Consider the following 27,022-nt stretch of genomic DNA (forward strand, 5'->3'; position numbering starts at 1 on the left):
CGGTGCAAGGGTCAGAGCCGTGTCTGTTCAAACACTCGGCTCGTTTCCGAAAACTGGAGATTCCTGCTTTCTAATTTTAACGAGCAGAACGCGTCCTCCTACTTCTTGCACCGCGCACGACGAAGATCGGACGAGTCACGCGCGAGAGAGAAAAAACTGTTCACAATCGTCCAGTATTTTTTTCGAGGCTGTCCGATTAGACGCGAATAAAAATGATCTACGGTTCGTTCTATGGTCCGCGCGAAGGTGCGATTCGGTGGCAGTAAAATGTCGAGGAAGAAAAGATCTCTGGAATATACGACGAGTCGCCTTGTCATCTTTCGGAAGCTGCATAAATTGAGACGTTTCGTTCCGCATGTAGACGCGGGACAATGCGCGTGAAGTAAACGCAAGGATTGATGAATTGTCGGTCGGACAAACAGATTTGCGGCTGAGACTCGTCGCAGCCATCGTCTCGTCTTGGCCGATTTACGGACATTATGCTAACTACGCGTTTAAGCTCGCCGCGTGTCGTGTCGCGTCGTGTCGGAGCAACGTGTCTCGCCACTGGCGTTCACTTTTCGATACCGGGGAGGTTTGCTGCCCCACCACTACTCCGCCACTTTCATTACTACCAAGATATTCATCCGGCGAGGTCATTTTTCTACCATTGCCAGCCGCGCGTCGTTCTAGGTGATTCTTGGACACCGAACGCGGAGGAACCACAGGCAAACGGGAGAAGACAGAACAGGATAAGACGGGGCGCGATCGACTCGTTCCGGAAGGCCGAGAGGAGAGAACCGCGTCTCGGAGATTTTTCGGGGGCACAGTCGCGCGCAACGGACTCTCGGTGTCATTCACGATGCGAACGGAAGTGATTCGCGACGGAACATCTCGGAACACCCCGAGAATACGATCGCAAAGCTTTACGTGATCTCGACCGGTCTATGACAGTGAACGCGAAGCTGGAACTCGACACCCGACCACGTATTCTCCGTATCTGTGATATATCGTCGCGGGTCTAGCTCCGAAGGAGAGCCGAAACGTATTCCTCGAGACGTCGAACATGCCCAGTTGAGATCGATCGAGTCTCCGACTACTCGATTGCAACGGTGTATCGTATAATAATACATATTAGTGGAAACGTATCCTAGAACAATGAAGCACTCGTGGAACCCGGTATTGTTCGCGTTTGCGTTCGCTTTGATCTCCGCCGCGAGATCCTCCTCGAACGTGTCACAGAATCCGGCGCAGGATCTGCTTGCCGGACAGGTGGTCAGGATTCCCGCGGACGTTCGGGACAGCAACTGGACCACCATGTCGGAGGCGTTGGATATCTTCAACGTGCGTCATCTTGCCAGCAACTGGACCGAGGGACGGTATCCCGTGCAGGAGCAGTGCGCCAAAGATATCACCAGGTACATCCAGGGACTGAAGAGGCACGAGGGATGGGCCCTGAAAGGTAAAGTCGATTTTAGTAGTCTGATACGCCGAGCGAATTAGTTCTCTCGCGAGATAACGCGCGCCGGACACTTCGTCTGCCGGACAAAAATTTCTTACACAAATAGAAAGCGAGTTACGGAGCAGGAACGGACATAATTGCCGTGCGAGGCATGCTTTCGCGGATCCTTCGGTCTTCTCCGTCGAAAACGCAGCGAGATTGTCGGGAAAGGTACCCGTGTGTGGTTCTTTAACCGTTCCGCAATGGGAAATCGCGACAAGGGAGCAATTCATGCGGGCACCGAGCGGTTCGAGGAGTTTCGTAAGCGAGAAAATCGAGAGTGGAGAAGGAACATCTGCCTTCCTCCCGGGGAATCTTCCCGGTTTGTCTACTTTCATCGTGAAATTTCACTTCTCGCGACACAATGGACGGCTGCCGCGGCTGGTCACGACACCGAATCGCTTTCAACGGGTTTCCTCCCTCGGTCAATGCCGGTTTTCCTCCGGTCTTTTCGAAAGTCTCTACCGGTCGATCGCCTCGGTAACGATCCAGCTGGACATCGTCGTAACATTCGACCAAGCATCAACGTTCAATGTGCAATCGATTAATCTCGATTTTCCGAGATACATTTCCAGGGATCGTCCGATCGAGACGCTCGACTGAATCGGTTGCGACAGCCATGCAATGTCCAAGGGTTGCACGTTCCATTCTTTTTTACATATCTCTCTCTCTCTTCGGAGATTCATGACTATGTCCCCTCGAGAAAGCATCGTGCCTGCTGTTTTCTAACCGATTCCCGTTCAAAAAGGGTGTAGCGTTCCTCCGGGGCCTTGAGCGCCGGTGAAAGGGCAAAGTGGGTCACGGTCGTCCCTTCGTCTTTGTCCGGGCAGGAGGATCGCGCAAGATCCAGGAGGATAATAACGATCGGGAATCGAGGATCTCTGTTGTTACGGAAAAGGGTGATCAACCGCGGCACAGATCAAGTTCGACGCGAGTCTTTCCGCATCGGCGCGGTGCGACGACCGCTTTTTCAGTTCTCCTTGGCAAGAAGTTTTTCAGGTTTCCAGACTGTTGCGTCGACTCTCGACGAAATCAGGTTGCTTCTTCGTCGGTATCTACCAATTACTCCAGTTACTAGATCTTTTTATAGTTGCTTCACCGTTCGCAATACTTTGGTATTCATAACGATCGGGCATTATCGATCGATCTTTATCGCTTCGCGATGTTAATTGCGCAAGCCAATTGAGCAAATCGGTATTTCGTCGGTCGACGAAGAAAACGCGCGACGGAGGCTTAGAAGAAAAAAGGGAGCAACAGTCATGGCTCGTTTCCTTCGTTGAACTTCGAATTCGCGTGCTATCGTCTAAAACCGGCGTCGCGCCGGTTCGTAACTGGTTTTGCCCTGTCATATCGATTGCACCACATGGACTATTTGCGGGGGAAGTGCTCGGAGAGCGTGAGGTGTTCGGTCTGGCTTGCGATTAGGCGAAACGCACGCGGTTTAATCGAAAAAAATCACGTTGCAAAGGCGAAGCAGATGTTGAAACGAGTCACCGCAGAAAGACTAAGGAGGCGGACTTCTCGAAACGCTGCCGCCTATAAAATATGGAAAACATACTTCGCTGGCAGCGATATTATCTCTCGAGACAACTATCGGAAATGAACGTTTACGCGCGGGGATAGGTTGCGCAGTCAATCCGCGATTAGAGCGTTGTACACGATGAAAAATTAATTCTATTTCATGTACTCTCGTGGATTAGGATCCATTTGCGATTAGAGGATGTTAATGGATACTTTAATAATAGCTATTATTAGATCAGGACCCTCCGGACCAAGCAAGTATGGATATTAGTAAGAGTCGCAGGGTTCCGTGTCCGATGTCAGTAGCCGACCACCTACGAATCTCGAGGTCGCGGTTCCCTCTTGTTCCCAACAACCTACGCTATTAATAAGCCACAGCGCTATGCTGTATTCATGATTTTGTAGTCGCGCGAGTTTCACTGTAAATTAATTTTTTTTTGCAGCATCGTTTTCGGCTACAGAACGAATTCGTTAATCAAAAATTCAGACTTTACGAAAGATTCGAAATAATTATGTATATATTTGATTGTTATCCGATTCGTTGTATTCGAAACGACGCGGGCACGATGTTATTTATTTTCGACGTCGCGTCGTATTTACGAATTCCAGCGACCAGCGAGACCGTGTGTAATAATTAAATATTCGAGTCCGCAAATACCGTTTAAAGTGGAGGCAACTGGTTCCTCCGACAACACTTTCATCATCTATCCCGTTACGAGGTTGAGATCTTCCAAACGAACGAACGGTATCGGGTAGCTCCGACAGAACGAGCCCGAAACCTCGCCGTTGGAGAGCTTTGTTCGTCTTAACGCGAGGATAACGAGCGACGACCGCTTTTCTACCGAGGAAAAGAGGATCTCATTAGTCCGACTTTACAAGATGGTCCGACGAGGAATAATCGTAGAAAGTTCCGGCTCGCGTTTAATTCCCGGCGTAGGATTTTGCGAAGACTCCATTATCTTCTAATGTTTATTATTTCCGGTCGAGAACTGAGAATCGCGACGCGACGACTCGACGAACTCCCCCCAATTTCCCAGCGGAAAAGTCGTTTCGCCGCTGCAAAATTCGTCGACTTTCTCCTTCGCCGCTATGCCGCCCGCTCCATTATCATCGTAGGCAGCTCAAATTTGTACAATTGCGTCCGGCGAAAGGTGAAAGGTGCGTACTGCGCGGTGGCACAGAGCATTATACCGTTATATGACATTTGAAAAGTTGCTCTCGCCGGGTCGCATCGCATCGTGTCGGACGTTGTGGGAAGCCAGTCATTCCTCTCGGCGAGCCCTGCGCGTTCTCACCTTTAATTCGCCGTCTGACTCGCGGTCTACGAACCTGACGCGAGAAGTCGTTTCAAACCGGTGAAAGGTTCGCGTCGAAGAAATTAATCGAACGAGGAAGTGATCGCGATAGATTCTCGAGCAACATGATAGACTCGCGACGAGTCGGGCGGATCTTTCTGCAAAACAGCAATTCTCCAGTTCGATCGCAAGAAGCGGCAGTTCGATAAAACCGTATCTTTTATCTTAATGGTCCAACTACAGTCGCGCGTTGAAATTTTACATTAACAACAGCTTTGGTCGAACATGACAAAGCTATTTATTTCTTCCGTTTTCCGATTATTTTGTCCGCCATTGCGCAGCATGCCGGTGAAAGACGGAGAGTCGGTATCATAACCGTATCGAACGGAGCTAATGAATTGAAATAAACAAAATCCGACCGCATAAAACGCACAGCCTAGTAATCGGTTGCTAACGATGCTTGAACAAAGTGAAAGGAAGTCACGGGAGAAATTGAAAAAATGTTTGAGACCGCAATTCAATCATCGGGAACAGGCCGCCGGGTAATGATCGAGCACGAGGTGCCCGGCGAATACTTCCGTCAGCATCTGCAGCGTCAGCGTTCGGCGTTCAGCGAATGCAACGGGCAGCGTTAGAAAGTTTAAGGAAGAGTCACGCGTGCGGAGAGGAACCGCACCGGCGGCGTACCAGAGAAACCGCCACAGTTATCGAAATTACGTCACGCCGAGTACAAAAAAAAAACGGGGCCCCGGCACCAGCAACGGCTGCGGCTGCGGACCCGGGAGAAAGGATTACGTGTAAGCCGGGCTTGCGAGCGTAACTTTCACGTAACCCGACTTTTCTTGAATAATCCTGATCCTTTTGCATCTGTTTTTCTTGTTAATAACAGTGATATAACTCGCTATTGGCAGAACCCGCGCGACCGTAGACTTCCTAGATCGCGTCCGAGCACCTGATCGCCGACCGTCGTCGATTCACCGCGTTCTACGGATCGTTTTCTATTGCACGACATAGTTTCTTACCTGAAAAAGAAGAATACAGAACCTCAGAAATATGTATATTCTTCTTACTTTCAAGAAAGGTTCGATAGGAAATTATACGATCGTTCATTTCGGATGATATACCTTTAGTTTCTCAGCTGCTAGTACTTCAGGTTGCTTTTGCGTCGCACGATGCAGTTGTTGGTTTGAGAAAAGAATACACAATCTCATAAATACATTCTTTTTGCTTTCGAGAAAGATTCGGTAGGAAATTAGACGTTCATCTCGAATGATACACCTTTAGTTGTGTAACCGGTAGTCTTACAGGTTGTTCTGGCGTCGCACGATGCAGTTGCTGATCTGAAAGAAGAATACTACATTATTTCGGAAATCGAACCTCGTTTCAAGAAATAGCCCGGCTTATTTGCGCGCGTTCGGCCGAGGAAATCGAACCCTCAGGAGTTGCGCAACGCGTTAGAGCACCCTCTGGAGTACAAGACGAAGCGAGGCGGTTGTATTCGATCTGTGCTCTCGTCTGATTAATGTAGCGGGCCTCGGTGTGGTATTATGTAAGCAGATATACCGTGATGTACTTTCTACGTGTTTCACCCGCGTGAACAGGTTTCCATCGACGTAAACTTGAACGGTCGAGTGGAACGCGTATCCATGGGCATCGGCGTCAACAGCCTCCTGAAAATTCGACAAAGATTAGCGTTAACACGAAAACCTACCCTGTAACGACGTCGACGCGAATTATGGGTTCGCGTCAAGTAAAAACCTAGCGAAGAATAGAAAGCATTGGTGCACGCGTTTGTGCACCGACATACGGTCTCCTTACGCAACCGCCGAAATATATTACCGAGCGCAAAAATTGCAACACCAGGAAATTGTTAAGTAACCAACCCGGCAATTCCGATGCCTGCAATTACGGAGACTGTATTAACATCAATTATCTGTTACACGTCCGAGACAGCCCTTTTCTTAACCGCGGGAATCCTTTTTTCGCAAACTAATGTCCGCCTGGTCATCGGAGATGTTTCGAACAATTTTTCCGACCGCTTCTCGTGCGCACACGATAATTATATCGGCGAGTCTGGTTTCTTGCGATTCAGACAGCGTGGCTGGCTGGCCAAGGACTGTAATTAATTCGTCTTGGCAAATCGACCGATATCGGTTAGGAAACGCGAGGAAACGCAACCCCGTTCGACGTTTTCGTTGACCGATCGCCGATTATGGGACACAGCTATCGAAAGAAAACGTAATGATCGGATTGTCGCAACCATCACGAAATCGTGCCGCGACAGGACAATGCATCGGGCGTGCCACCGCTGCGTCTCGCATTCCATTCGAAGCGGAAAAGTGGCGCGCGCGTTATAATTTTTCTTTTTCTCCTTTCTTTTCTTACCTGAAAGCCGCGCAATGCTCGCGCGACTCGCTTGCGCAACGAATCGGTTAAAAGACATCCTCGCGTCACGGTTTCGCCGCGGCTCTATTAATACTTCGAACGAACATGACGAACCGATCGAGGAATCGCGCATGGGCACACCTAAGTATCTTGACAACGCATTATCTCCGCGTAATCAGCGGCAGTAAACCCGCCTACGTGGAAAAACCGTAAAACTTCTCGATGGACCGGAAAGGGGCCACGGAATGTCCAGCGGGGCGCCTACTTAGGGTATTTATTGTTAGTAGGCTGCAAACGACTGCGTCCGATCATCCAATGTGAGATGTGTTATTGCACTGTTCAAGGGGGTGGTCTCGTTTCCAGGATTCTCATTTCTCGATAATGCAAAGATGGGCTTTTCCAGTGGTCGAAAGCGCTAGATGAAAGATCAAAAGTCCTACTTTTACGTTTACAACGTCTAATTTGCATTATTCGGAAGCATAAAGCTGCGCATGTAGCTATTTTCATAAAGCTGCGACAGCTACATGCTGCCGAATAATGCAAATTACTTTTGAAAACCCCCATGTTTGCATTGTCGCGAAATGAGAAGGCGTATCCCGCACCCCTGTAATCCTGAAACGAGACTACTCGCTTTAAAAATGTTTGGGAATGCAGAGTTCTCGGCCAGCAATGACACTGGCCGACTCCGTTGAAATCGAAAGCACCGAAGCCCAAGCCTCCTTAGAGTACTTGCACCGAAAGTGAGACACGGTCGACGGGTTAACTCGTCTTCCCTGGCCCGGTCGGTGTTGCGAAACGATTCTCCATGCAAAAAAAGGAGAGCCTTTCTCTTTCCGAATTACTTTCCCTGCGGCCATCCGGAACGCGGCGTTCGGCACGTTCGATCGCTCGGAAATAGACGATAGATTCCGTTGTCACGGTCAACGAACGACAATACGTCAAAGGAAAGCGATCGTTTAGACCGGACCGGACCGGACCGCGGCCGCGACCGGTAAACGCGAAATTAACCTACTTTACGGCGCCGTTTCCATCGATCTTTCGCAGCTGCATTGCAGACGGAGATCGGTCCTGCAACAAGATTTGCAAGGCTACCTGGAATTACACCCTATTTATAAGACTTTCGAGCTGCCTATACTTTCCGTCGATCGGCAAACAAAGTGCGGCGGCCAGTGTACCGTGGCCGAATGTTTCTTTTCGAGCAACATCGATCGCGATAGCCCTTGAACTTTGCCAAGGGAACCTCGACCATGGGAGCAACGCTCTACTCGGCAGACCTCGGTGCAAACCGGTCGCGTAACCTATCGAATTCGTTTCCCGCTGATGACGTGTCGTCCGCGAAAACATCGAACTACGGCAAAAAGAAAAAGACGCGCGACCCCAATGTTGCCGGAGATCGGTCGTCTCGTTTTCCTTGAGCAATGTGTTAGGAACCTTGATGCTGATCGAAGGCTGCGCGGAGTGCCCGCGAGGCAAACGTATCCTCGTTGCTCAACCTTCTCGCTGAGCAAAGACCCGGTTACGGCGAAATTAGATCGCGCAGCGCTGGCGGGACGTTCGCCGTCGAATCGAGGGGCAAACGACACGAGTCACGTGCCACGGTCGAACTTGACTTTGAACAGGAGCACGCGCGAAGACCTGCGAACAAGTCGGGACCCATTGTCATTCTAATTTCGACGCGCGACGAACGCGTGAGCACCGATTCCCTGCGGACGGAATCGGCAATTAGTTTCTCCCCGTTCTTGGGCTCAATGGAGTTGGCACGAGCGGCGACTATGTTCCGTTTCAACCGCCACACGCGCTCGGTTTTGCCCCTTTTGCTTCTGCAGTCATAGGCTGCAATGCAAGATGGACAAATTTCGTTCATGCCGGATGATTGGCGGAACGCGTTGCAACTTATGACCGCACAAGCAAAAGGAACGCCGCTACAGGGTTTGGTACCATCTGCCGCTCGTTTGCGTAGAAACGTCGTCGCTGAGGAATTTCTGACAGAGAGGACCGCGTTCGAATTAGGGACTTTGGACCCGCATGTGGAAGAGATCGTGACCGACAACGAGAAACCGATCCTTTCCGAGAAGGGAGGAGAGATTTCACCGATGACATTGCTCCAGCCCAATCAGGTGACGCGTCGCGTCGTCGGAAGCCGATTACGAAATGCCTCGATGGAAACGGTGCCCGTTCCGCGTGAAACGATGACGTTGCAATTCTATCCCGTAACCGCAATTTATCGTTAACGCAACGGGGACCCATGATTAGAGTACAACACGTACTCGCGCGGCCTGGTCTGTAGAAATCCGATCGGCGCGGCTCTAGGCTCGGCATGCCACGACCATGATTAGATAATATTACTTTCTTCTCGAATAGAAAGTCTCGCCGGAGAATCGCTGGATACTCGACTCTCTCGATGGGTGTTGTAATCCTCGTTGGTAATGAAAATTATGTATTAACCGGCGCGAAATTATGCGAGAATTGTTCCTCGGAAAATCTCTTACGAACGCCTACAGTGGTACATTCGTGTCGACCGCGAGCCAAACGGAATATGTATACATAATCTCGATCGCCGAGAGACAAAAATACAAGTTTCTCTCGTCGTCTTGAAGAAATTTCGTTTCCGTTGGCATTGCGTCGGTGGGAGGCTCGTAACACGGTTGTTCGCTTTCGACGGAATTTCGACGGAACAGAGATCCGGAAATGGTCAGTGGTCGGTCGAAGGGAAAGTGTCTTGACTGGCAAAGTGGGTCATTGGTTACGACTAGTCGTCCAACGCCATAAAACGCGGCAGCAATGTGCACGCGCGTACCACCGTGTCCATGCTAGCGATCCTACAAGCCACTTTTCCAGATTCTTGATTCGCGTTCGTTTTTCTTTCTAATTATATACGCTCGGTTCCTCTGAACGCGTGGATCTTGTCGCGAGACCCAATTCAAACAAGCGAGCGAGGCACGAGCGTGTCGTCGCACGCTCGTGAATCAAGAAATTAGACGAATCTTCTCGCGAGCCTTACTAAAAATAGGCCGTGCTTTTGCCGCGGCATGGCTAATCATTCGAGGTATTCCATTGAAATACGTTTTCCCTGCAGCGGACGATGCCTCGGGCCGTTACACCAATAGCTTCTTCTGGGGGAACTCTTACTACGTCGGTTCCTCCACCGAGTGCGTCTACATCAACGAGAACTATGTGAAGAAAATGAAGGAAGTTGCGAATTCCGCGACGGAGGAGGCTGCGGAATTCAACACGGAACCGCAAAAGAGGAACTCGGGCCTCAGCGGGAACAACCTTTGGACCGAGTCGACAGTCGTCAAGCCGCCGTACAAGCTCGGTTTCTACATGATGACGATTTCGATAAATGCCACCGTGTCTCCAGTGGTAAATGGTTTGCATGCAAATTAAGCGACTCGGAGCGCGAAACAGCGATTCCATACGGAGATAGAGTTTCGGCACGAAGATTCTCCGATAAACTCCGATATCTGGCGAGTTCTGAAATGTACACGAGTAATCGCAACGTTGTCTATTTTACAGACCAGGACTATCTATCTGGGAGTGTGTCTACCATTTTCGTGCACCCGCTTCGATGTCCCCGTGATAGCGAAGCTGGCCGCGAGCGAACTCGCGGCGACCCACTCGATCATCGAGAAAGTCCGGGACCAACATAACATGTACAATATGTACGAAGATCCTGTGTTCTGGGCGCTGATGTACGTTCCATTCGAAACTGCTTAATCTACACGCGATTAGACTTTAGACAGCAGATGTTTGCCCGTGTACGAGCGACAAATAGATTTTACTTCGAAAGCGCGAATAGACTCCGCGGTGAAAGGAGTTCGCGGCGGGTCTTGATACATACTGAGAATCTTTACAGGGGCATAAGCATGGGAGTTTTCGTACTAATGGCGATCGGTTCCGGATACGATGTCTACGTGACGCGCAAATACGCTCGAAGAAACGTGATCTACGATTTGGAGAGGCACGCGAAGCTCGAGCAACTAGCCGGCGGAAATCAAAAGTCGCTAAGTGGTAAGACACGCGCGCACCGTCTCCTATCAAACTTTCTCTCTTTCCCTTGCTCTTTTTCCATCTGGATAACACTCGATCGCAACGCAGGATGATACACTAACACTTACAGACTATCACAAGACTGAGACAGTAGCAGAGACAGTGACACACTTTTATTGTGTTATTCCGTAGCTTTTCAAGGTAAGGTCTACCTTCCTGTTCCAGCGGCTGAAGCTATCATTGGCGCTCCCCAACCATTACCGGTTAATAATAACAACGATCACGAGGGTAGCCTACGGTCGAGTACACCGGAGGTGTACAAATTCAGTGAGTAGCGAATCCCTCGAGACAAATTGCTTCGGGGGAGAAACAAGATGGAAAGAGGAACCTGGTCTCGAATTTGTTTTGCAGGCGTGATCGAGGAGCTGCTGCTGTCGTTCTCGATTCCCGCGAACGTGAAGATTATCTGCGATGGGAAAGTCGGCGGGGACACGATCAGCACCATCCACGGCCTCCGGGTGATATCAATGGCGTGGGTGATCCTCGGGCACACGTGCATCACCGCGTTCAAGTACGCCGACAACATGGAGTACCGGAAAGTTGTCGAAAGGAAATTCTTATTCCAGACGATCACGAACGGCGCGTTCAGCGTAGACACGTTCTTCTTCATGGGCGGGCTACTGGTCAGCTTCCTGTTTTTCCGTACGAACGCGAAAGGCGACCTGAAGACGCTCACGCAGGGTACACGGGGTTTCGTATCCGGCAGCCTGAAATTTATCGGGCTGCTGATGTACCGATTCTTTAGGTTGACCGCCACGTACATGTACGTGCTGGCAGTGGTTCAGATTGCGATGAAATGGTTCCACTCGAATTCGGTGTTCGAGCCGCCATCCGCGGATCATTATAACTGTCCGAATTATTGGTGGAGGAACTTACTTTATATCAATACGTTGTTCCCGGTCGACCAAATGGTGAGTCCTATCTCGTCGTTTTCGAGGATCGGCGCGCGCTCCGCAGTTCGAAGGGCGCGCCAACTCTCTTTCTTTCTTCTTTTCTCGCGCTCCTTGCCACGCCCCCCGCGTCGTAGATAGAACTCCGATCGTGACCAAACAAGGTCGTCGACAAGGACACTTTGACCGGTTACATTTCTTTCTACCTTCGATGCTTGGCGCGACTCTTTCGAAATACTCTGGCAGATATTCTGCCGTAGGATAGCGAAGACGGTCCTTTATCCCTGACTTCTTTCCAGTGCATGATCTGGAGTTGGTACGTCGCGGACGACACTCAATTTTACGTCATTGGAGCGGTGATACTAGTCCTGGCGACGAACCACTTCAAAATCGCAACGTTCGCGCTAACTACGTTACTGCTTAGCTCCTGGCTGACCACGGGCTACATCGCCCTGGTCAACAACCATATGCCGAGCTCCGATGATCCTCTAGCGCTCTTCGACAAGATCTACGACAAACCGTGGACCAGACTGGGACCTTATCTGATAGGCATGTCGATGGGCTATTTACTGTTCAAGACTAATTGCAAGATAAAGATGACCAAGGTAAACGATCAACACCTCCCAAGAAACTCGAGAACCACCGATTCGAACCTTCGTGCTTTTACAGACAACCGTCTGCGTGGGCTGGCTCCTCTCTTCGGCCAGTCTTCTCAGCTTGCTCTACGGCTTGTACGAAGCAGACCTCAGCCCCCTGATGGCCGCCGCTTATTCCTCCTTGAGCCACAGCGTCTGGGCGCTCGGCTTATCGTGGATTGTAATCGCCTGCAGCACGGGTTACGGAGGTAAACCGTTTATCCTCTAAGCACCGGGATTCTATGTGTCCTAATCGTTCCTCCAAACTCATTCTGCCAAGCAAATTCTGCCAATTCCCAGTTTCTTGAGCTCAGGCCTTTTTCGGTCGTCTAAAATAAAATATTCCCGAGACAATTTCACTTTTATCGAACTACCGTGCGACATCGATTCAAATGATATTTACTTTGGGTTCGGAAATTTTTCGATTTTTCTGACAAGACCGACACCGCGTCGAAAGGAAAATATACGATCAAAGGCTTAGTCTGGTACCGAAGCATCGTCGGCGCATCAACGTTGTTTGAAATCACGGATAGTAACCGATCCAATGTTTACAGGGTGTGTTAACAGTATCCTGTCGGCACCGATCTTGTACCCAGTTAGCAGAATAACATATTGCGCCTACTTGATACATCCGCTCGTGATCCGGCTAACAGCTTTGAACTTGGACTCGCCGTTTCACTTAGGGAACTACACTATGGTATGCTTGATGGAAAAAACAAAATAGTATTAACGATGCTACTCGCTCTTTTTCGAGAGAAAAAAAATCATAAAGTGGACTGGTTATGTTTCAGGCGATCACGTTTCTTGGACAAATGGTGCTATCCTACGTGCTGTCTTTTATTATATCATTATCCTTCGAAGCCCCTATAGTGAGCATGCTGAAGATACTTTCTCCGAAGAAACGGAAACGTATACAATAAGGCAGTGATATTTTGTAGCTTTTGAACAGAACACACACGTCAAAATTATTTATACACGTCTTTATTGTAATTAATTGTAACTGATGTAAAGAAAAAGGATCTCGCGAACACAGATGCGAGAACAACTAGGAAGAGTTTACAAACTCAATAAAAGAGAGAAAGAAAGAGTGAGAGAAACAGTGAAAGTGAGAGAGAGAGAGAAAGAGAGAGAGTGAATTGTCGCAAAATTAATGTTAGTCTTAACTTTTCGTATGTACTGTTACATATAAAATAAATTATTTGTCTTTGTATGTTCGTTCACTCTCACCTCCCCGCAAAAATGCATTCTCTCGATCGTATCGTTTTTGTATGTGTAATAAATTAATACATGCTCCCTCTGTCTCATATTATGGTATACGCATCGGAGAAACGTTTCGAGCTATCGCAATCGGAAGTTTCAAAAATAATTTGAGACAGAGGAATATATATTTTCTTATAAAAAGTCCATCAAAGAGCTCTCAGCCTTTGTAAACGCTGGTCCGACGAAATAACAAGATTAAAAAAGTAACAGGTTTTACAGGGCTCCGTCCGTTGCCACTTCGGTAATGATTTCAATATGGTGTGGTCCTTGGTTCACGAATTCTACAAACTTCTGCATGGTGCTCGCGTCGAATATGTTCGACTCGGCCTGGGATAGTTGTCTGACCACTTCGTATTTCGCTTCCTTGCACTCCTTGAAGCTCTCGATGTTTCTGTCTAGCAAGAACTCGACAAGTCCCGGGAAAACGGATATATACTCCTGGCCCCAGGTTTGCGCCGCTATAACCGCCAGCACTTCCAACCCTGCTTGTCTGATGTCTGCGAACGGTTGCCTGCATATTCCTACGATCACGCCCAGCGGTTGATCGCAAAGGCAGTCGAACCACGACTTCGTTAACGATAGAATTCTGTTGTCTTGCTCCGACCTCTTCACATCCAGTATAAGGGCTAAATTTTCCAATCCACGAATTCTTAATGCCGTGGGCATTTTCTGTATAACGTCTGCAATTTTCTTTAGCGCGCATGGCATCGCGTCTCCTAGAGCTTGCAAAGCGTATTTACCATCTGCGCTCACAGAAACGTGTCCGAGCGTGTCCAGTGCAACACCGAGAAGAGCTTGGTCCCCGGTCTCTATCACCTCGAACAACGAGGACACTACAACCGGATATTTTGAGAAAATTTCGTTAGGCCAATGACGCGCGACATTTCCAAAAAACTTCATCAATCCTGGAATCAACAAATTCGACAGTGGATTCTCGTTCGCTTGAGCTATCTTTTGTACTAGCTTCCTCAGTACATCTTGCTGCTCCAGATAGCTCAATCCATCTTCCGTTAGTGCCAGTTGCGTCAGTACCTCCAACGCGTTTACTTGAAGCAATATATCCTCGCTTTCCAGAGTATCGAATAAACTGTTTAAGAATCCAGATTGCACGGCAGCATCTAGTCCCTGTTTCGAAGCCTTCGCTATGTCTACTACAACTTCGTAGATGCGAAAACTGACGGTGTCATCTTTTTCTATCGATTTAGTATAGTTCTTTAATAATTCAAAGGTGTGTTTCATTTGCGGTTCGTTCGCATTTTTGCCAATTTCTTTTATGATACGCATCGCACATTTAGATACAGTCAAATTGTCATCCGAGATTCTATTTATGACGTCTAGTAATAAAGTTGTATCCGTAAGCAACAGTGGCAGCAACCGAGGATTGGAAACGACGCACAATATTTCATGTAGTATCAGCGACCTGACCACAGCATCGGAATGAGTTATCAACCGAGACATGTGAGTAACGTATCTTTCGTGTACATCTCCAGGCTCCGACAGAGTAAACAGTGTCTTTAAAATATCGCATATTTCATTCACAAATTCACTGAAAATAAAAAAGTAGAGAGACATTAAACTATTGTAAACTATTGTAATTGTAAAAAATTAGCGGCGTCATTGTACCTATCGTCCAAGGTTAACTGAGTAAACAATTGACCATAATCGAGAGTCCGAGCGACTTGTTCGGATTCTCTGTTATTCAAACTTCCCAATCTGATTTTGATCTCCGTCAAAACATCCTTTTTCTCTTCTACAGAATTTAATTCGCCCAGGCGAACAATTCTTGACTGCAACCACTCCGCCATGGTCGTCGAACTCAGTGTCGCCAGTTGAGCTCCAAACGGAGCTCACACATTCCCCTCTTTTTCCCCTTCTACTATCCCATTCCAGCACCATGCGCACCAATGCGCACACTCCAACGTCCCCCACTAAGACCGTAGACCACGGTGCCCGTGCCGTACACTGGTCAAGGAGGGGGTACCTAATTCCCCTCAATTTTCTCGACCTGGCGACGTCGAACTGATATTATTTTTTTGAAATACATCTTCGGTCATAACCAGCTAGTAAGTATCTTCATGACAGATCACAGACCCATGACAGAAAAACAGGTCCCGGCCCGGCCTGACTAAAAGAAAAAATATCTTGTTATTTGGGCTCAAGCTTAGTCTCCACATAAATTCATAGACACGGCAATCACGGCATGTGAATATATAGTATGCTTATGTAGATCCTTAGAAAATGAGTTATACAGCCACATTGAAAATAATAAGAGTAAACTAAAAATGAACGAGTAATAAAATCAGTTACAGTTTCCATAAATATTTGTCCTTTTCCCCTGTTTTCCCCTCTAAATATATAAGTACACTTTAGCTTCGTGGTACTGCGACTTCTCAACAGACTATAGCACTTTGCCCACATCCGTCATCTGGTAAGTAGATGAAGTAATCTTGGAGCACGGTACGTTATCTAAAGCCGGGTCTATAAGTTTATATGGTCTATGGAATAGAAGACGAAACGAAACACACAATCGTGGAACATAACTGAACATAACCAAACTGCAAACTGGACACTCGTCTATTTACACGAAATATTTGGCATGTAAACAATTAAGAATTCGAGCAACGATAATGGATATAATAATTGATACGAGAGGTGACGCGAATTTGGTGACGAGGGATCAGTTGATAGAAAGCGACGAAGATGATTTAGACTTTTCGAAGACAGGTAGCTCGAACTGTTTCCAATCATTTTTAAGGTTAAAACTTGTAACAGATTAGACCCATTAATAATATTTATTCACAGGAAGGCGATCGTCAAATTTCTTCAAGGTCGAGGAAGATCTCATCAATAACGCTGATACGTCGAAGAAAAAGCAGCGTCACAATACTAAAGACATCGATCTCGAAGAATTTGAAGTTGAGATGGGTTGGAACCGGAAGAAAAAGGCAACAAAAAGGGCAAAGAAAAAGTCAACGAAAAAGCCAGTTGCTGTAACGAACAACAAAACAGCGATAGATGAAATACTTCAGAAAAGCGTGATAAAACCTGGTATCGAGCAACTAGAATCATTGCCTTCTGGCAGAATGGGTAAAAAGCAACTGCAATTATTGAAACGCAAGGAACGTGAAAAGACCAAGGGCAAAGATTGGTTCAACATGCGCGCGCCCGAGATGACACCAGAGATTAAACATGATCTCGAAGTTCTTCAAATGAGATCTGTGTTAGATCCGAAACATTTCTATAAAAAGAACGACCTGAAAGTTTTACCCAAATACTTCCAAATTGGTAAGGTTCTTGATTCGCCTGTGGATTATTATTCGAGCCGTCTCACAAAGAAAGAACGTAAGCAAACGATCGTGGACGAGCTTATGGCAGATGCAGAATTTGCCAAGTACAATAAAAGAAAATATAAAGAAATCATTGATGAAAAGAAAAAGTTGCACTATAAAGCTCACAAACATGCGAAAAGGCTCAAAGGAAAGAAAAAATAACGTATTTAACGTGCGAGTCTTGTATAAAATATATTTATAGTTCATTATAAAAAAATATATACGTAAAAAAATATATTTTCAATGCATTCCCCCTGTAACTTCTATAGATGCGCCATTGATGAAAGAACTCTTGCCAGATGCTAAAAATGTTATTACTTCAGCCACTTCTTCTGGTTGTCCCATTCTACGCAGAGGTATTCTCTTTATAAACATCTGTTTTACATTGTCAGGCACTGTCTCTGTCATGGCAGTTTCTATGAAACCTGGTAACACGGCGTTAACTCGAATGCCGAATCTGTAAGAAAGACATATTTTCGCTTTTAATACTTGTTACCAGTAGACAGTGAATCTTTATGCAAAATAAGAATTTTTTACTTTATTTTCAACAAACTGGAGTCAAATGAAAATGTATTTTATTTCTTAATTTGTTTAATAGGTTGAAAACGATATAATAGTATTTTAAAATTCTTCTAACGTTTTTACTATTTTTAGATACGCATACTCATTGTTGTCATAAATGCATAAAATCAGCTGTCTAGTTATCAGAACTGTTATAACCCAGATATCCAAGATAGTAAGAGCCTTAGTTATTATCACCGTTGATAAACTTACTGCCCAAATTCAAGGGAAGCGCTCTTTGTAAGAGCTATGACACCGGCTTTCGATGCAGCATAATTAGCTTGCCCTATATTTCCCACTTTAGCGATGATAGAGCTCAGATTTATTATTGAGCCATCTTTGCTTGCTTCAGCTTCCAGCATATGCTGTACCGCAGACTGTATAACCAGAAATGTTCCCTTCAAATTCACATTGAGTACTTCATTAAAATCATTCTCGGTCAGCTTCAGAATAAATTGATCGCGTGTGATGCCTGCAGAATTCACTATAATAGTCGGTGGCTTGGTATATTTACTTGTTACACTCTTGAATGCTTCCTTGATACTGCTTTCACTGGAAACATCCAAATTTAAAGCCAGATGATGTTTGGTGTCTGAATAAAAGAAATGGTTCATCGTTATGTACAGTAAATGCAAGAATATATCCATGGAAAGGTATTTAATTAATTATTTTCGTATTCAGACCATTCAGCGAGTCAATAGTTTGTTGAGCAGATTTCAAATTTTGGTCGGCGGCAATAATTTTGGCTCCGTGATTTGCCAAAATTCTGCAAACCTCTCTACCTATACCACCACCGGCGCCTGTAAATTAGAACACATTTAACCCTTAGCACTCTTGAGATGTGCTAGAAATATTTAAAATTCTGTTTAAATATTTCTTTGCGTTCCTGCTGGAAAATCGTGAAATTTCTCGAAAAATGTTTCGTATACGAAGATACCGAACAAAAAAATTGCTTGTCACTACGAACATTCACCTGTTAACACTAAACTGCACTAAACCTACCACTGCCGGTCAAATGACCGCGGTTTTATATTTTTTATCTTACAATTATTGAAATGATGAAGTTACTTGCATAGAAATTGATTCAATGAATTTCTTTATCCATAAGCACATATTGTAATAAAAATTGCGCGAAATCTAAATAAATAGAGTCTCGTCATTTTTGCAAGCTAAAACATTTTCATCGCTTTTAGTGCTCGGTAGGTTTAGTGTTAAACAGTTCGAACAAAAGCGAAACGTTCATTTCCATTCGATTTTCGATACATACCTGTTACAAAAGCAAGTTTGCCAGCAACCATCTTCAATGCTTATCGTAACGCTACCGGCGAGGGCAAAGTCAAATTCTGCATACGCATTACGTAATACGAAGAAATCTTGAGATACTGTAGAAATGAATTTGAGCACGAGCCATCCTTTATTTTGAATAGTCTGTTCTTTTTTGCCTTGATAAAACCATAGTCGGATGTACGCGCAACGAGCAAGTACGTACGCGAGCAGCGGACCAATTAGGATGTACCAGTGTGTTACCTAGGTAACCCGTACCATATGCTGCTGACGTCAAAGTATGTACGTCTGCAGTGACGTCAGAAACGCAACGCGAGTAGTATGCTATGTTTACCGAAAAATTGAACTTGAATTATATTCCTACTCGAAACGGACCGTTCTCGCCGGGGTTGAAAACGGAGCTCTCAATGCTACAGCAATAAGTAACGAAATACATAAACGTAATATATGTACACGTACAGCTTACGAAGCGTTCGAACTGTAATTGGAAAAGCTATGTTTGAAACACGAGAAAATAAATAAAATAAAATGCAAAAAATCGAAGCGATGAAAAAGCATCCTGTCGGATAATATCGGATAAAATCAGTTTCATTAGAACAGCGTTTCGAGAAAATAATTTTCCGAGGAAAATTAGATAATTAACACTTAGCACTCGAGTGGTATCACGTGACTCTGAGACGGCACTAAAAATTGCTGTACCATTATTCAAAATATTGTTTACATGATTAAATATGTTGGTATCTAATCAATTACTAAACATTCAAGTATTGGTAGAGGTGTTACATCTGGCAATTTCATATATCTATCTATAAAATGAAAAAAATGATATAGAATGGAATTATTCTAGGTAGGAAGAAATGTTTGATTTTCCAGTTGAAATAGCTCCAAGTGCAAAGGGTTAATCAAATTATTGGCTAAAGTTAACCGTTAGCGATGCATTTACTAAAGAAAATGCACCTTCAACGTGTGCGATAAAGTACATCGTCTGTGGTCGAACTGTTGCAGCATCAGATTCGATGACGTGAAAGCTGGAAATCTAGTAACGTTACGAGTTCTGTTACCTAAAAAGGACAACGGGAATAGGAGTTTTCAAGATTAAATGAATTGATACATATCTGCGATACATATTGTCGATAGTTGACACAGGACATCGGTTAAATTGCATTATTTTTCGAGCCTTTCGAATTTGTTTTGACGACTTTTTTCTATAAAGTTCGATTAATGCGTAAACTGAAATTTTTTGAAATTGTGACAAGCGTCGTTTTTCCTTGCAGCTACAGATATTACGATACCAGTGTGCGAGGAACGCAGATAAAATTCAAACGTCGGAACAGGAAGAAAATGAGCGGGAGAGGGCGGAACGGTTGGCAGCACCGGCGCTTCAAGAAACATAGCCCCGCGCCTCTGTCCTCGCTCCCGCATCGCTCGTGCCAGTTTTCTTTCGGAACGGCTCCAGAGAAGAGGTATTGAAAAAGGGGGGGATACGAGGCGAGAGAGAAGGTTGAAACGGAAGAATTTGTTGGTCGATCACGGGAACCAGCGGATCGCTGGTTCGAAACAAGACGAACGAAAGAAACAGGTTGGCGTGACGTTCTATCGCGTGGAAATTCGATGGCCGAGAGAGTCGAGGATAGACGACGGCGTATGCTGTGAAGTCGCGCATCGGAAAGTAGGTTCAACTCGGCTCGCCGTAACAAGGAGAAGGAAGAGCGTCAAGGTAGGAGCAAGGAGGAGCGCGTCCGTACAGAACCAAAAAGAATCTAACTAAAGAGGAAGAAAAGAAAGAGGTGTGCGACGAGGACGCGTCCGTGCCCGTGTCCGTGTCCGTGAGTCGCGCGAGAGGCGAGAGCGACAGTGCGATAGAGCGGCGTGCAGAGAAAGCCGAGTCGCGGTGTTAACCAGAGAGAGAGAGAGAGAGAGAAAAGCAGAGAAAAGTTCGGCGGTAACCGGTGTAGTACCGAGGCTGCCAAGGTGTTCCGGAGTACAGCAGCAGCGGCTCAGGATGCTGCCTGACGGAGCAAGAAGATGGCCGTGATCGGCGAGCAGAGATATTACACGGCGGTACGTGCGAACGCGTACACGGAGCTTTCGTGTCGTAGGTTCGAGGCTGCGACAGCCGGGTCGCCGTCCTCCTTGTCCTCGACTTCCCCGTTCCCTTCGCATCGGCGTCGACCGAGGAAAAAGTCCACGCATTCACCCGGACGACCAGCGATGTCCTCTTCACGGGGTAGCGGTCCGGAATCGGGAGAGCTCAGCGACTCCGAGGACGGCTACTTGGACACGGATCCTCTGAGGTACGAACTGAAAAATATACAGAATGTGATACACGTTACTCGCCAGAATATCGATGCTTTGAACAACCATATCGCCGGGTTCGAGGAACCACCGTCGATATACGTGAACGAGTACAAGGAGCTGACCAGTAAGTTGCAAGACTTGGAATCCAAGGAGCAGAAACTGAACGAGTTGTTGAATGCCAGCAGAGTATCCGGCAGTGCCTCCACATCGGAGAGTGAATCTCGTGAGGCCAATGCCAATCTCAGAGGGCAGAGACTACCTACGAGGTCGCTACTCAGAGCGTACCTACCTAACCAACAACGCACCAGCATACAAGTGAGGGAAGGACTGCCACTGAGAGACGCTCTGGCCAAGGCGATGAAATTGAGAAATTTGACCACCGAAATGTGCGTGGTATATATCTTGGGCGCTGACAACTCCAAATATCTGACGTCTTGGGACACGGATATCTCTGTATTAGACTGCGACGAAATATCTGTGGAGATTCTGGATAAGTTTCCCATAACCACTTCTATGTCTCACAATTATGTGCGTAAGACTTTCTTCACGCTGGCATTTTGCGATTCGTGTAAAAAAATGATCTTTCACGGATTTTATTGTAGAACGTGTAATTATCGATTTCATCAAAGGTGTGCAGGTGGTGTTCCCGCATTGTGTCATCAAGTTCGTATGCAAGATGTTTACTATCAGGCGTTATTGGCGCACAATCTCGACAGTACGGCTGGCATCCTGCAGATTCCACGGGATTATGGTTTGAGCAGAAGCGTGTCGCCGTCTCTGGCTCCTTCGAGAACCCAGAGGCATCCGCGTTCCTTGGGACAGCAAGATCGTTCGAGCTCTGCGCCCAATGTATGCTTCAATATGGTGAAGATAAGCGGAGATTCTACTAATTTAGACGAATACAGTAGATCTCAGAGTTTAGGTCGACCCGTTGGCATCATTCAGAGTGCAGTGTCTCCTGGTAGCAGCCCGACCAAGCACAGTCAATCGACGCAGGCTAGTCCCACAAGTACTTTGAGGCCGAAACGACCAAGGGCGAGGTCAGCCGACGAATCCTCGAAGAATCTTCTAGCACCTAGGGAATCTATAGAAGACTGGGAAATTCCAGCGGATGAGATTTTAATAGGAGCTCGTATCGGATCTGGATCCTTTGGGACTGTATACAAAGCTCATTGGCACGGTCCTGTAGCTGTGAAAATGCTTAACGTTAAGATACCCACCGATGCTCAGTTACAAGCATTTAAAAACGAAGTTGCAGTCCTGAGAAAGACACGGCATGTGAATATCCTGTTATTCATGGGATGTGTTAGCAAACCACAGCTCGCAATTGTTACTCAGTGGTGCGAGGGCTCGTCTTTGTATAAACATTTACATGTATTCGAAACGAAGTTCGACCTGTTCACGCTGATAGAGATCGGGAGGCAGACCGCGCAAGGTATGGACTACTTGCACGCGAAAAATATCATTCACCGAGATTTAAAAAGTAATAATATATTTCTGCACGACGATCTCACCGTGAAAATCGGCGATTTTGGCCTGGCCACTGCGAAGACCAGGTGGTCCGGTTCCCAGCAATTTCATCAACCAACTGGATCCATTCTGTGGATGGCACCGGAAGTGATCAGAATGCAAGAGGAGAACCCATACAGCTTCCAGTCGGACGTCTACGCTTTCGGTGTTGTTTTATTCGAATTGCTAGCCAGCCAGTTGCCGTATTCGCACATTAATAACAAGGATCAAATACTGTTCATGGTCGGACGCGGTAATTTACGTCCTGATCTAAACAAGCTACGCTCGGATACTCCGAAAGCGTTGAAGAGACTGACGGAGGACAGCATCAAGTTCTCCAGAGAAGAGAGACCGATATTTCGACAGATCCTAGCTAGTTTAGAAAGTCTTTCGCGAGGTTTACCGAAAATCACCAGATCCGCGTCCGAGCCGAACTTGAACAGGACGCAGTTGCAATCGGACGACTTCTTGTACACCTGTGCATCACCAAAAACTCCAGTGAACTTCCAGTTCGGAGCGTTCTCCTTTTATCCTTCCGGTGGGAATATATAATAGGAATATCATTCGGCGATGAGCAATGAGTCTGAGTCTGAATCCGAGTCTGAGTCTGACGCAGTTCCCGTAAATTGAGATATTTAAATAATTCAATGGAGAAAATCGTAATAAACATAGCTACGAACAATCTACGTAATTCTTTTCGAACTACACTTTGACTGTGTTGCATCCGTTTGCTCGATGTAGAATGTGATTATAAAAATGCTTCATGCAAGTAACAAGAGAAACAAGAACAGAGAAGGAAATAGACAAAGGGAGAGAGAAAAGAACATCCATCTTAAACAGGAAGGTGTAGCTTTTATCTTTACAAAACTTACTATCTGCGCGTGAGGAGGGGATTTTTATTTGACAGAGTCCCCCCGTCGCGCTTGTATAAACGCATATTTCTAGAAAAATGCGTATGCACAACGCGCGACCTGTGTAGAGGTGTCTCTGTTACATTTGCGGAATCCTTGTGAAGGATGTAAAAATAAAGTAAGTAATAGAGGTAAACGGCATTTAATTCGCGTGGGCCGTCATTCATCTGTGGAAGTATTTTTGCAACGACCGAAGTGATTTTTGTACCTTCTTCCTTCGTATATCGTCTTGAATATGCTCACACGAGAATTGTTCCTTTCAGTAACTTATAATTTATAGTCTAATGCCAGAAAGTTCGACGTATTATCGACGTAAACTAACTAACGGACACTCTTTAGCGATAGTCGCAACAATTACGTTCTACGAGAATTATCTTTTCCTTTATCTTCTTTTCTTTTAGTAGTTCTTCGCCATACTAATTATCATAACCGACTGATTTTTTTTAATTTTATGGACAGTCGGTCGCAAGGTTGGTTCACATTTTATTAAAACATAAAATTACGAAACTTGTTCGTATAATTATTAGTCATGTTACAATAACAAAATTTAATTCGTTTCTCTAAACGAATATAGACATACTTGAAATTCGACTGATGGACATAAACCTTTGTGACCGACTTTATATTTGATTCTGTGAGTTGAATACCGGGGGATACTCTTTCGAACGGTACCAAAAGATTTTCAGTACATTGGAGTAACAAACGAAAGACCTGGAAAAAGTGGTACTCATTGCTCGATCAATAGGATCGATCTTGCGAGTCATTTTGGCTTCATGTACTTTTTCAAGGTTTGCCAATGATCAAGGCCTAATTCAATTCCTATCGATATAAAAGTTCTAACGAGTTCGTCGTCCGACGATTTTAACGAAACGAAAGTCAACCGAGAACTGTTGATTCGTAATGTAGAAGCGCATCGAAGAAACGTTTATCGAAACAACTTTGTAGTCGACTTGTGTATTGTTCCTCGCACTTTTCTATTTATTAATCTTTATCGTTATCTTTTGTAAGTTCTTTTCGCACCGGCCCTCGAGACTCGCGATGCAGGAAGGAGCGCGAACTTCACTTCGAGATCGACGGATTACAAACTGCTCACCTCTGGCAAACAGTATTTCGATTGACGAAAATAATTCGATCTATCGACAATCCAATCGAATAGTTTTCTTAATCATTTATCCTCGCAAACTATCGTAAATGTACTCAGACTACATTAATCTGCCGTGAATCATAGATTTTTCAAATTTGTTAAACAATCGCTGGTAGGTGGTGCGTCAACTCCGTACGATACATACCGATATAGCAATATTTTTTAGTCTAATTTCATGTTCGGCCGCAATATGGCGAAAGGATCTTGTTCTGTTAATTCCTCGTAAATCGAAGAGGTTATGCATCGCTAATGTCAATTCTCGCTTTGCGCGTCAAGTTCCGATTTCGTTTAGATCTCAAATTTATTGTTAACTTTCCATTACTCGCATATAGTATTTACTAGACTGCGGATCTTCATGCAAAATAAAAATTGACTGCATCGATTGCAAGAAATGGAAACTAAATTGAATGTTATTTCTTCCCTTAATGATTTTAATAGAGGAGAAATCGTATATTGACGTCTTCAATTTTAAAAATCCGCAGTCTAGTATTAACTAAATTATAAACAAAGGTGTCGATCACACTAGCAAATATTTACTTTGCATTCAAGTAGTTATTTCGTTGAATAAAAATTTATTTACATCGGAGCGATATAAAGTTCCATGTAACCAGAAATTGGAGTGCGAGTAATTGAAGGTTAATTTGTATTTAAATGAAAATTAGATTGTAAAGGGTTAATGTGCGTAGAAAACGCTTTGATCGGTGTTCACGTAAGCGTGTTTTATGAAATACTTTTTGCTAGTGGGTGGCCATTCGTTGGTATTTGCATCGAAGACTTTTCTGTTACACGTGGACGACTTAAGCTCCCTTGGTTACGGCTGGAACGTGTTTGATACAGCGGTTTTCGTAGCAGCGAATAAGTACGGAGGAAATGTGTACGCGAAATGGACCGCGAGAGCGTGCCAATATTTCGAAACCGAGAATTAGAATCTTCGGGACGGTGTAGCGTCATCGATGACGTCTCTACGCTGTCGTTGATTCGATCGAGCGTCGACGGGCCGCTCCTGCAACTCCGTGCCGCCGTTTCCCGGCCGTGAAAAAGGCCTAACAGCAAATCTTCGAAATTCGCTAGTTAGAAACGAATGAAAACGATCTTATTTCTAAAGCTCCACGTGGCATCCCCGATTTATTTATTTATTTATGGCGTAATCTTTAGTGTGATGAACTGCGATCGAAAGTGAGAAAAACGTGAAAAAAAGGAGAATAACGTTAAAATTGAAAAAAGAAGCGATGGCTATCGAGAGCAAGAGAGAGAGAGAGAGAGAGAATGAGTTAGGAAAATGACGTGAACTCCGGAATCGTAGGATAAAAAGAACGCGTTCGAGCGCGAGAGTGAGAGAGAGAGAGAATAAAAGGAAGAAGGGGGGTGAAACGATACGACGGGAGCGTTAACTGGAGCAAAGTAACGCACTCGTCATCGTTAATGACGCTTTCTCGTAATAGGGAAACAGTGAACCATGAAACATAATTAATGATGCTAAAAAAAATATCGGAAAAGCGACGAAAAAAAAATGAAAGCCAAAAGAGGACGTCGGGCAACGGGTCGTTGATATGTTCTTAATCGTTTTCCAAGATATACTCGATAGTTTGGTATTTTAAATGGAAAAGCCTCGAGAAGACTATATATTTACAATGTACTGACATCTCGATAGTTTCTATGTATTGAGAGAATGTTTTAACCATATATCTACACGCGAACTCTTGTGACCAATGTATTATTTGTTTGTCCTGACGATACACGAACAAACGATTAAAAATTCAATTCGGTTGAATGCTAAGAAATCGTCGAGTAAAGGATGAGAATGTAAACTTTCGATGCCCAAAGCCTTGCGTCCTTTGCGATCGATATTCCTGTTTGTCATTGTGAAATTTTCGAACATTGTTTTCTCGGAAGACATTCCTCTGTGCATTGCTTCGATGTGTATCATACACGTAGAACGGTTTTCGCGCGGTTCCAAGCGATTGAACGCGTTTTCGTGTCGTACTCGATCGTCAACGAGCAGAAACCACGAGTAGATATCGTTTCGAAACTAAATTCCAAGCTCATACGTACGATTATAAAGCTTGACTATCGCTTGATCCGATTTCCCCGAATCCCGCCACGAAATTTCTGTACGGGTCCGACACGGAACAAACGATCCGCCGTAATGTTTTCGTTCGATCGGCGACCGTCGTTGCATCGCGTCGTCGTCATTCAATTTCGGCTTCGTTCTCGGTCAAATTACGCTGAAGTTGCTGTCAACCGTAACGTGTGTCTTGTGACAGGATGGCGTGGCTGAGATTGGAGATACTTAATTCAATCAATCGTGACACCACCGATTGATTATTGTATTCAACCAAAAAAAGAAAAAACGAACAAAAAATAAAAAAAATTGACTCTTCATGTAACGAATCTACTTTCTTCTCTCTTAGTTATATTAGAACCCGTCGATCTAGGCCAACTCTTAATTTCGAAATCAATAGTATATCAT

General features: G+C 45.4%; 5 protein-coding genes across 8 annotated transcripts; 3 read left to right on the forward strand and 2 right to left on the reverse strand.

Annotated features, from left to right (window-relative positions):
- The first annotated feature begins 608 nt into the window (after positions 1-608).
- LOC143211816 (nose resistant to fluoxetine protein 6-like) lies at positions 609-13,466 on the forward strand. 2 transcript variants are annotated; one of them, XM_076429819.1, is made up of 10 exons: positions 609-1,441; positions 9,758-10,044; positions 10,198-10,373; positions 10,538-10,692; positions 10,864-10,998; positions 11,083-11,642; positions 11,921-12,226; positions 12,291-12,465; positions 12,811-12,953; positions 13,048-13,466. In XM_076429819.1, the coding sequence occupies exons 1-10, from the start codon at positions 1,138-1,140 to the stop codon at positions 13,174-13,176; spliced, it is 2,370 nt and encodes a 789-aa protein (XP_076285934.1). In that variant the 5' UTR covers positions 609-1,137; the 3' UTR covers positions 13,177-13,466. The 2 variants fall into 2 exon arrangements, with proteins under 2 accessions (XP_076285934.1, XP_076285941.1); XM_076429826.1 differs by having other exon boundaries at positions 610-1,441; positions 10,897-10,998.
- On the reverse strand, positions 13,222-15,955 carry LOC143211841 (26S proteasome non-ATPase regulatory subunit 5). Of its 3 annotated transcripts, none has more exons than XM_076429877.1 (3): positions 15,824-15,955; positions 15,140-15,641; positions 13,222-15,062 (listed from the first exon to the last, which is right to left on the reverse strand). In XM_076429877.1, the coding sequence occupies exons 2-3, from the start codon at positions 15,319-15,321 to the stop codon at positions 13,730-13,732; spliced, it is 1,515 nt and encodes a 504-aa protein (XP_076285992.1). In that variant the 5' UTR covers positions 15,322-15,641; positions 15,824-15,955; the 3' UTR covers positions 13,222-13,729. The 3 variants fall into 3 exon arrangements, with proteins under 3 accessions (XP_076285992.1, XP_076286001.1, XP_076286012.1); XM_076429886.1 differs by having other exon boundaries at positions 15,140-15,637; positions 15,824-15,940; XM_076429897.1 differs by having other exon boundaries at positions 15,140-15,521; positions 15,608-15,920.
- A 64-nt stretch (positions 15,956-16,019) lies between these two features.
- Positions 16,020-17,080, forward strand: LOC143211929 (deoxynucleotidyltransferase terminal-interacting protein 2). The gene is made up of 2 exons (XM_076430072.1): positions 16,020-16,240; positions 16,319-17,080. Exons 1-2 carry the CDS (start codon positions 16,144-16,146, stop codon positions 17,005-17,007), a joined length of 786 nt encoding a protein of 261 aa, XP_076286187.1. The 5' UTR covers positions 16,020-16,143; the 3' UTR covers positions 17,008-17,080.
- Positions 17,081-17,085: 5 nt separating this feature from the next.
- LOC143211933 ((3R)-3-hydroxyacyl-CoA dehydrogenase) lies at positions 17,086-18,940 on the reverse strand. The gene is made up of 4 exons (XM_076430087.1): positions 18,674-18,940; positions 18,090-18,206; positions 17,620-17,998; positions 17,086-17,302 (listed from the first exon to the last, which is right to left on the reverse strand). The coding sequence occupies exons 1-4, from the start codon at positions 18,702-18,704 to the stop codon at positions 17,086-17,088; spliced, it is 744 nt and encodes a 247-aa protein (XP_076286202.1). The 5' UTR covers positions 18,705-18,940.
- A 1,077-nt stretch (positions 18,941-20,017) lies between these two features.
- Positions 20,018-26,943, forward strand: Raf (serine/threonine kinase raf oncogene). The gene has a single exon (XM_076429840.1). It carries the CDS (start codon positions 20,716-20,718, stop codon positions 23,047-23,049), a length of 2,334 nt encoding a protein of 777 aa, XP_076285955.1. The 5' UTR covers positions 20,018-20,715; the 3' UTR covers positions 23,050-26,943.
- Positions 26,944-27,022: the final 79 nt, after the last annotated feature.

The sequence above is a fragment of the Lasioglossum baleicum genome, chromosome 1 (assembly GCF_051020765.1).
Source record: "Lasioglossum baleicum chromosome 1, iyLasBale1, whole genome shotgun sequence".
NCBI classification, from domain to species: domain Eukaryota; kingdom Metazoa; phylum Arthropoda; class Insecta; order Hymenoptera; family Halictidae; genus Lasioglossum; species Lasioglossum baleicum.

Coding starts and splice junctions, on each gene's coding strand:
- LOC143211933 (XM_076430087.1), bottom strand. CDS start 18,704: ATGGTTGCTGGCAAACTTGCTTTTGTAACAG. Junction 18,207..18,673: donor CAAACTTGCTTTTGTAACAG/GTATGTATCGAA, acceptor TCTAATTTACAG/GCGCCGGTGGTGGTATAGGT. Junction 17,303..17,619: donor GCTTCCCTTGAATTTGGGCA/GTAAGTTTATCA, acceptor TCTTTCTTACAG/ATTCGGCATTCGAGTTAACG.
- Raf (XM_076429840.1), top strand. CDS start 20,716: ATGGCCGTGATCGGCGAGCAGAGATATTACACGGCGGTACGTGCGAAC.
- LOC143211841 (XM_076429877.1), bottom strand. CDS start 15,321: ATGGCGGAGTGGTTGCAGTCAAGAATTGTTCGCCTGGGCGAATTAAAT. Junction 15,063..15,139: donor CAGTTAACCTTGGACGATAG/GTACAATGACGC, acceptor TTTTATTTTCAG/TGAATTTGTGAATGAAATAT.
- LOC143211816 (XM_076429819.1), top strand. CDS start 1,138: ATGAAGCACTCGTGGAACCCGGTATTGTTCGCGTTTGCGTTCGCTTTG. Junction 10,045..10,197: donor ATGCCACCGTGTCTCCAGTG/GTAAATGGTTTG, acceptor TCTATTTTACAG/ACCAGGACTATCTATCTGGG. Junction 10,999..11,082: donor ACCGGAGGTGTACAAATTCA/GTGAGTAGCGAA, acceptor TTTGTTTTGCAG/GCGTGATCGAGGAGCTGCTG.
- LOC143211929 (XM_076430072.1), top strand. CDS start 16,144: ATGGATATAATAATTGATACGAGAGGTGACGCGAATTTGGTGACGAGG. Junction 16,241..16,318: donor TTTAGACTTTTCGAAGACAG/GTAGCTCGAACT, acceptor ATTTATTCACAG/GAAGGCGATCGTCAAATTTC.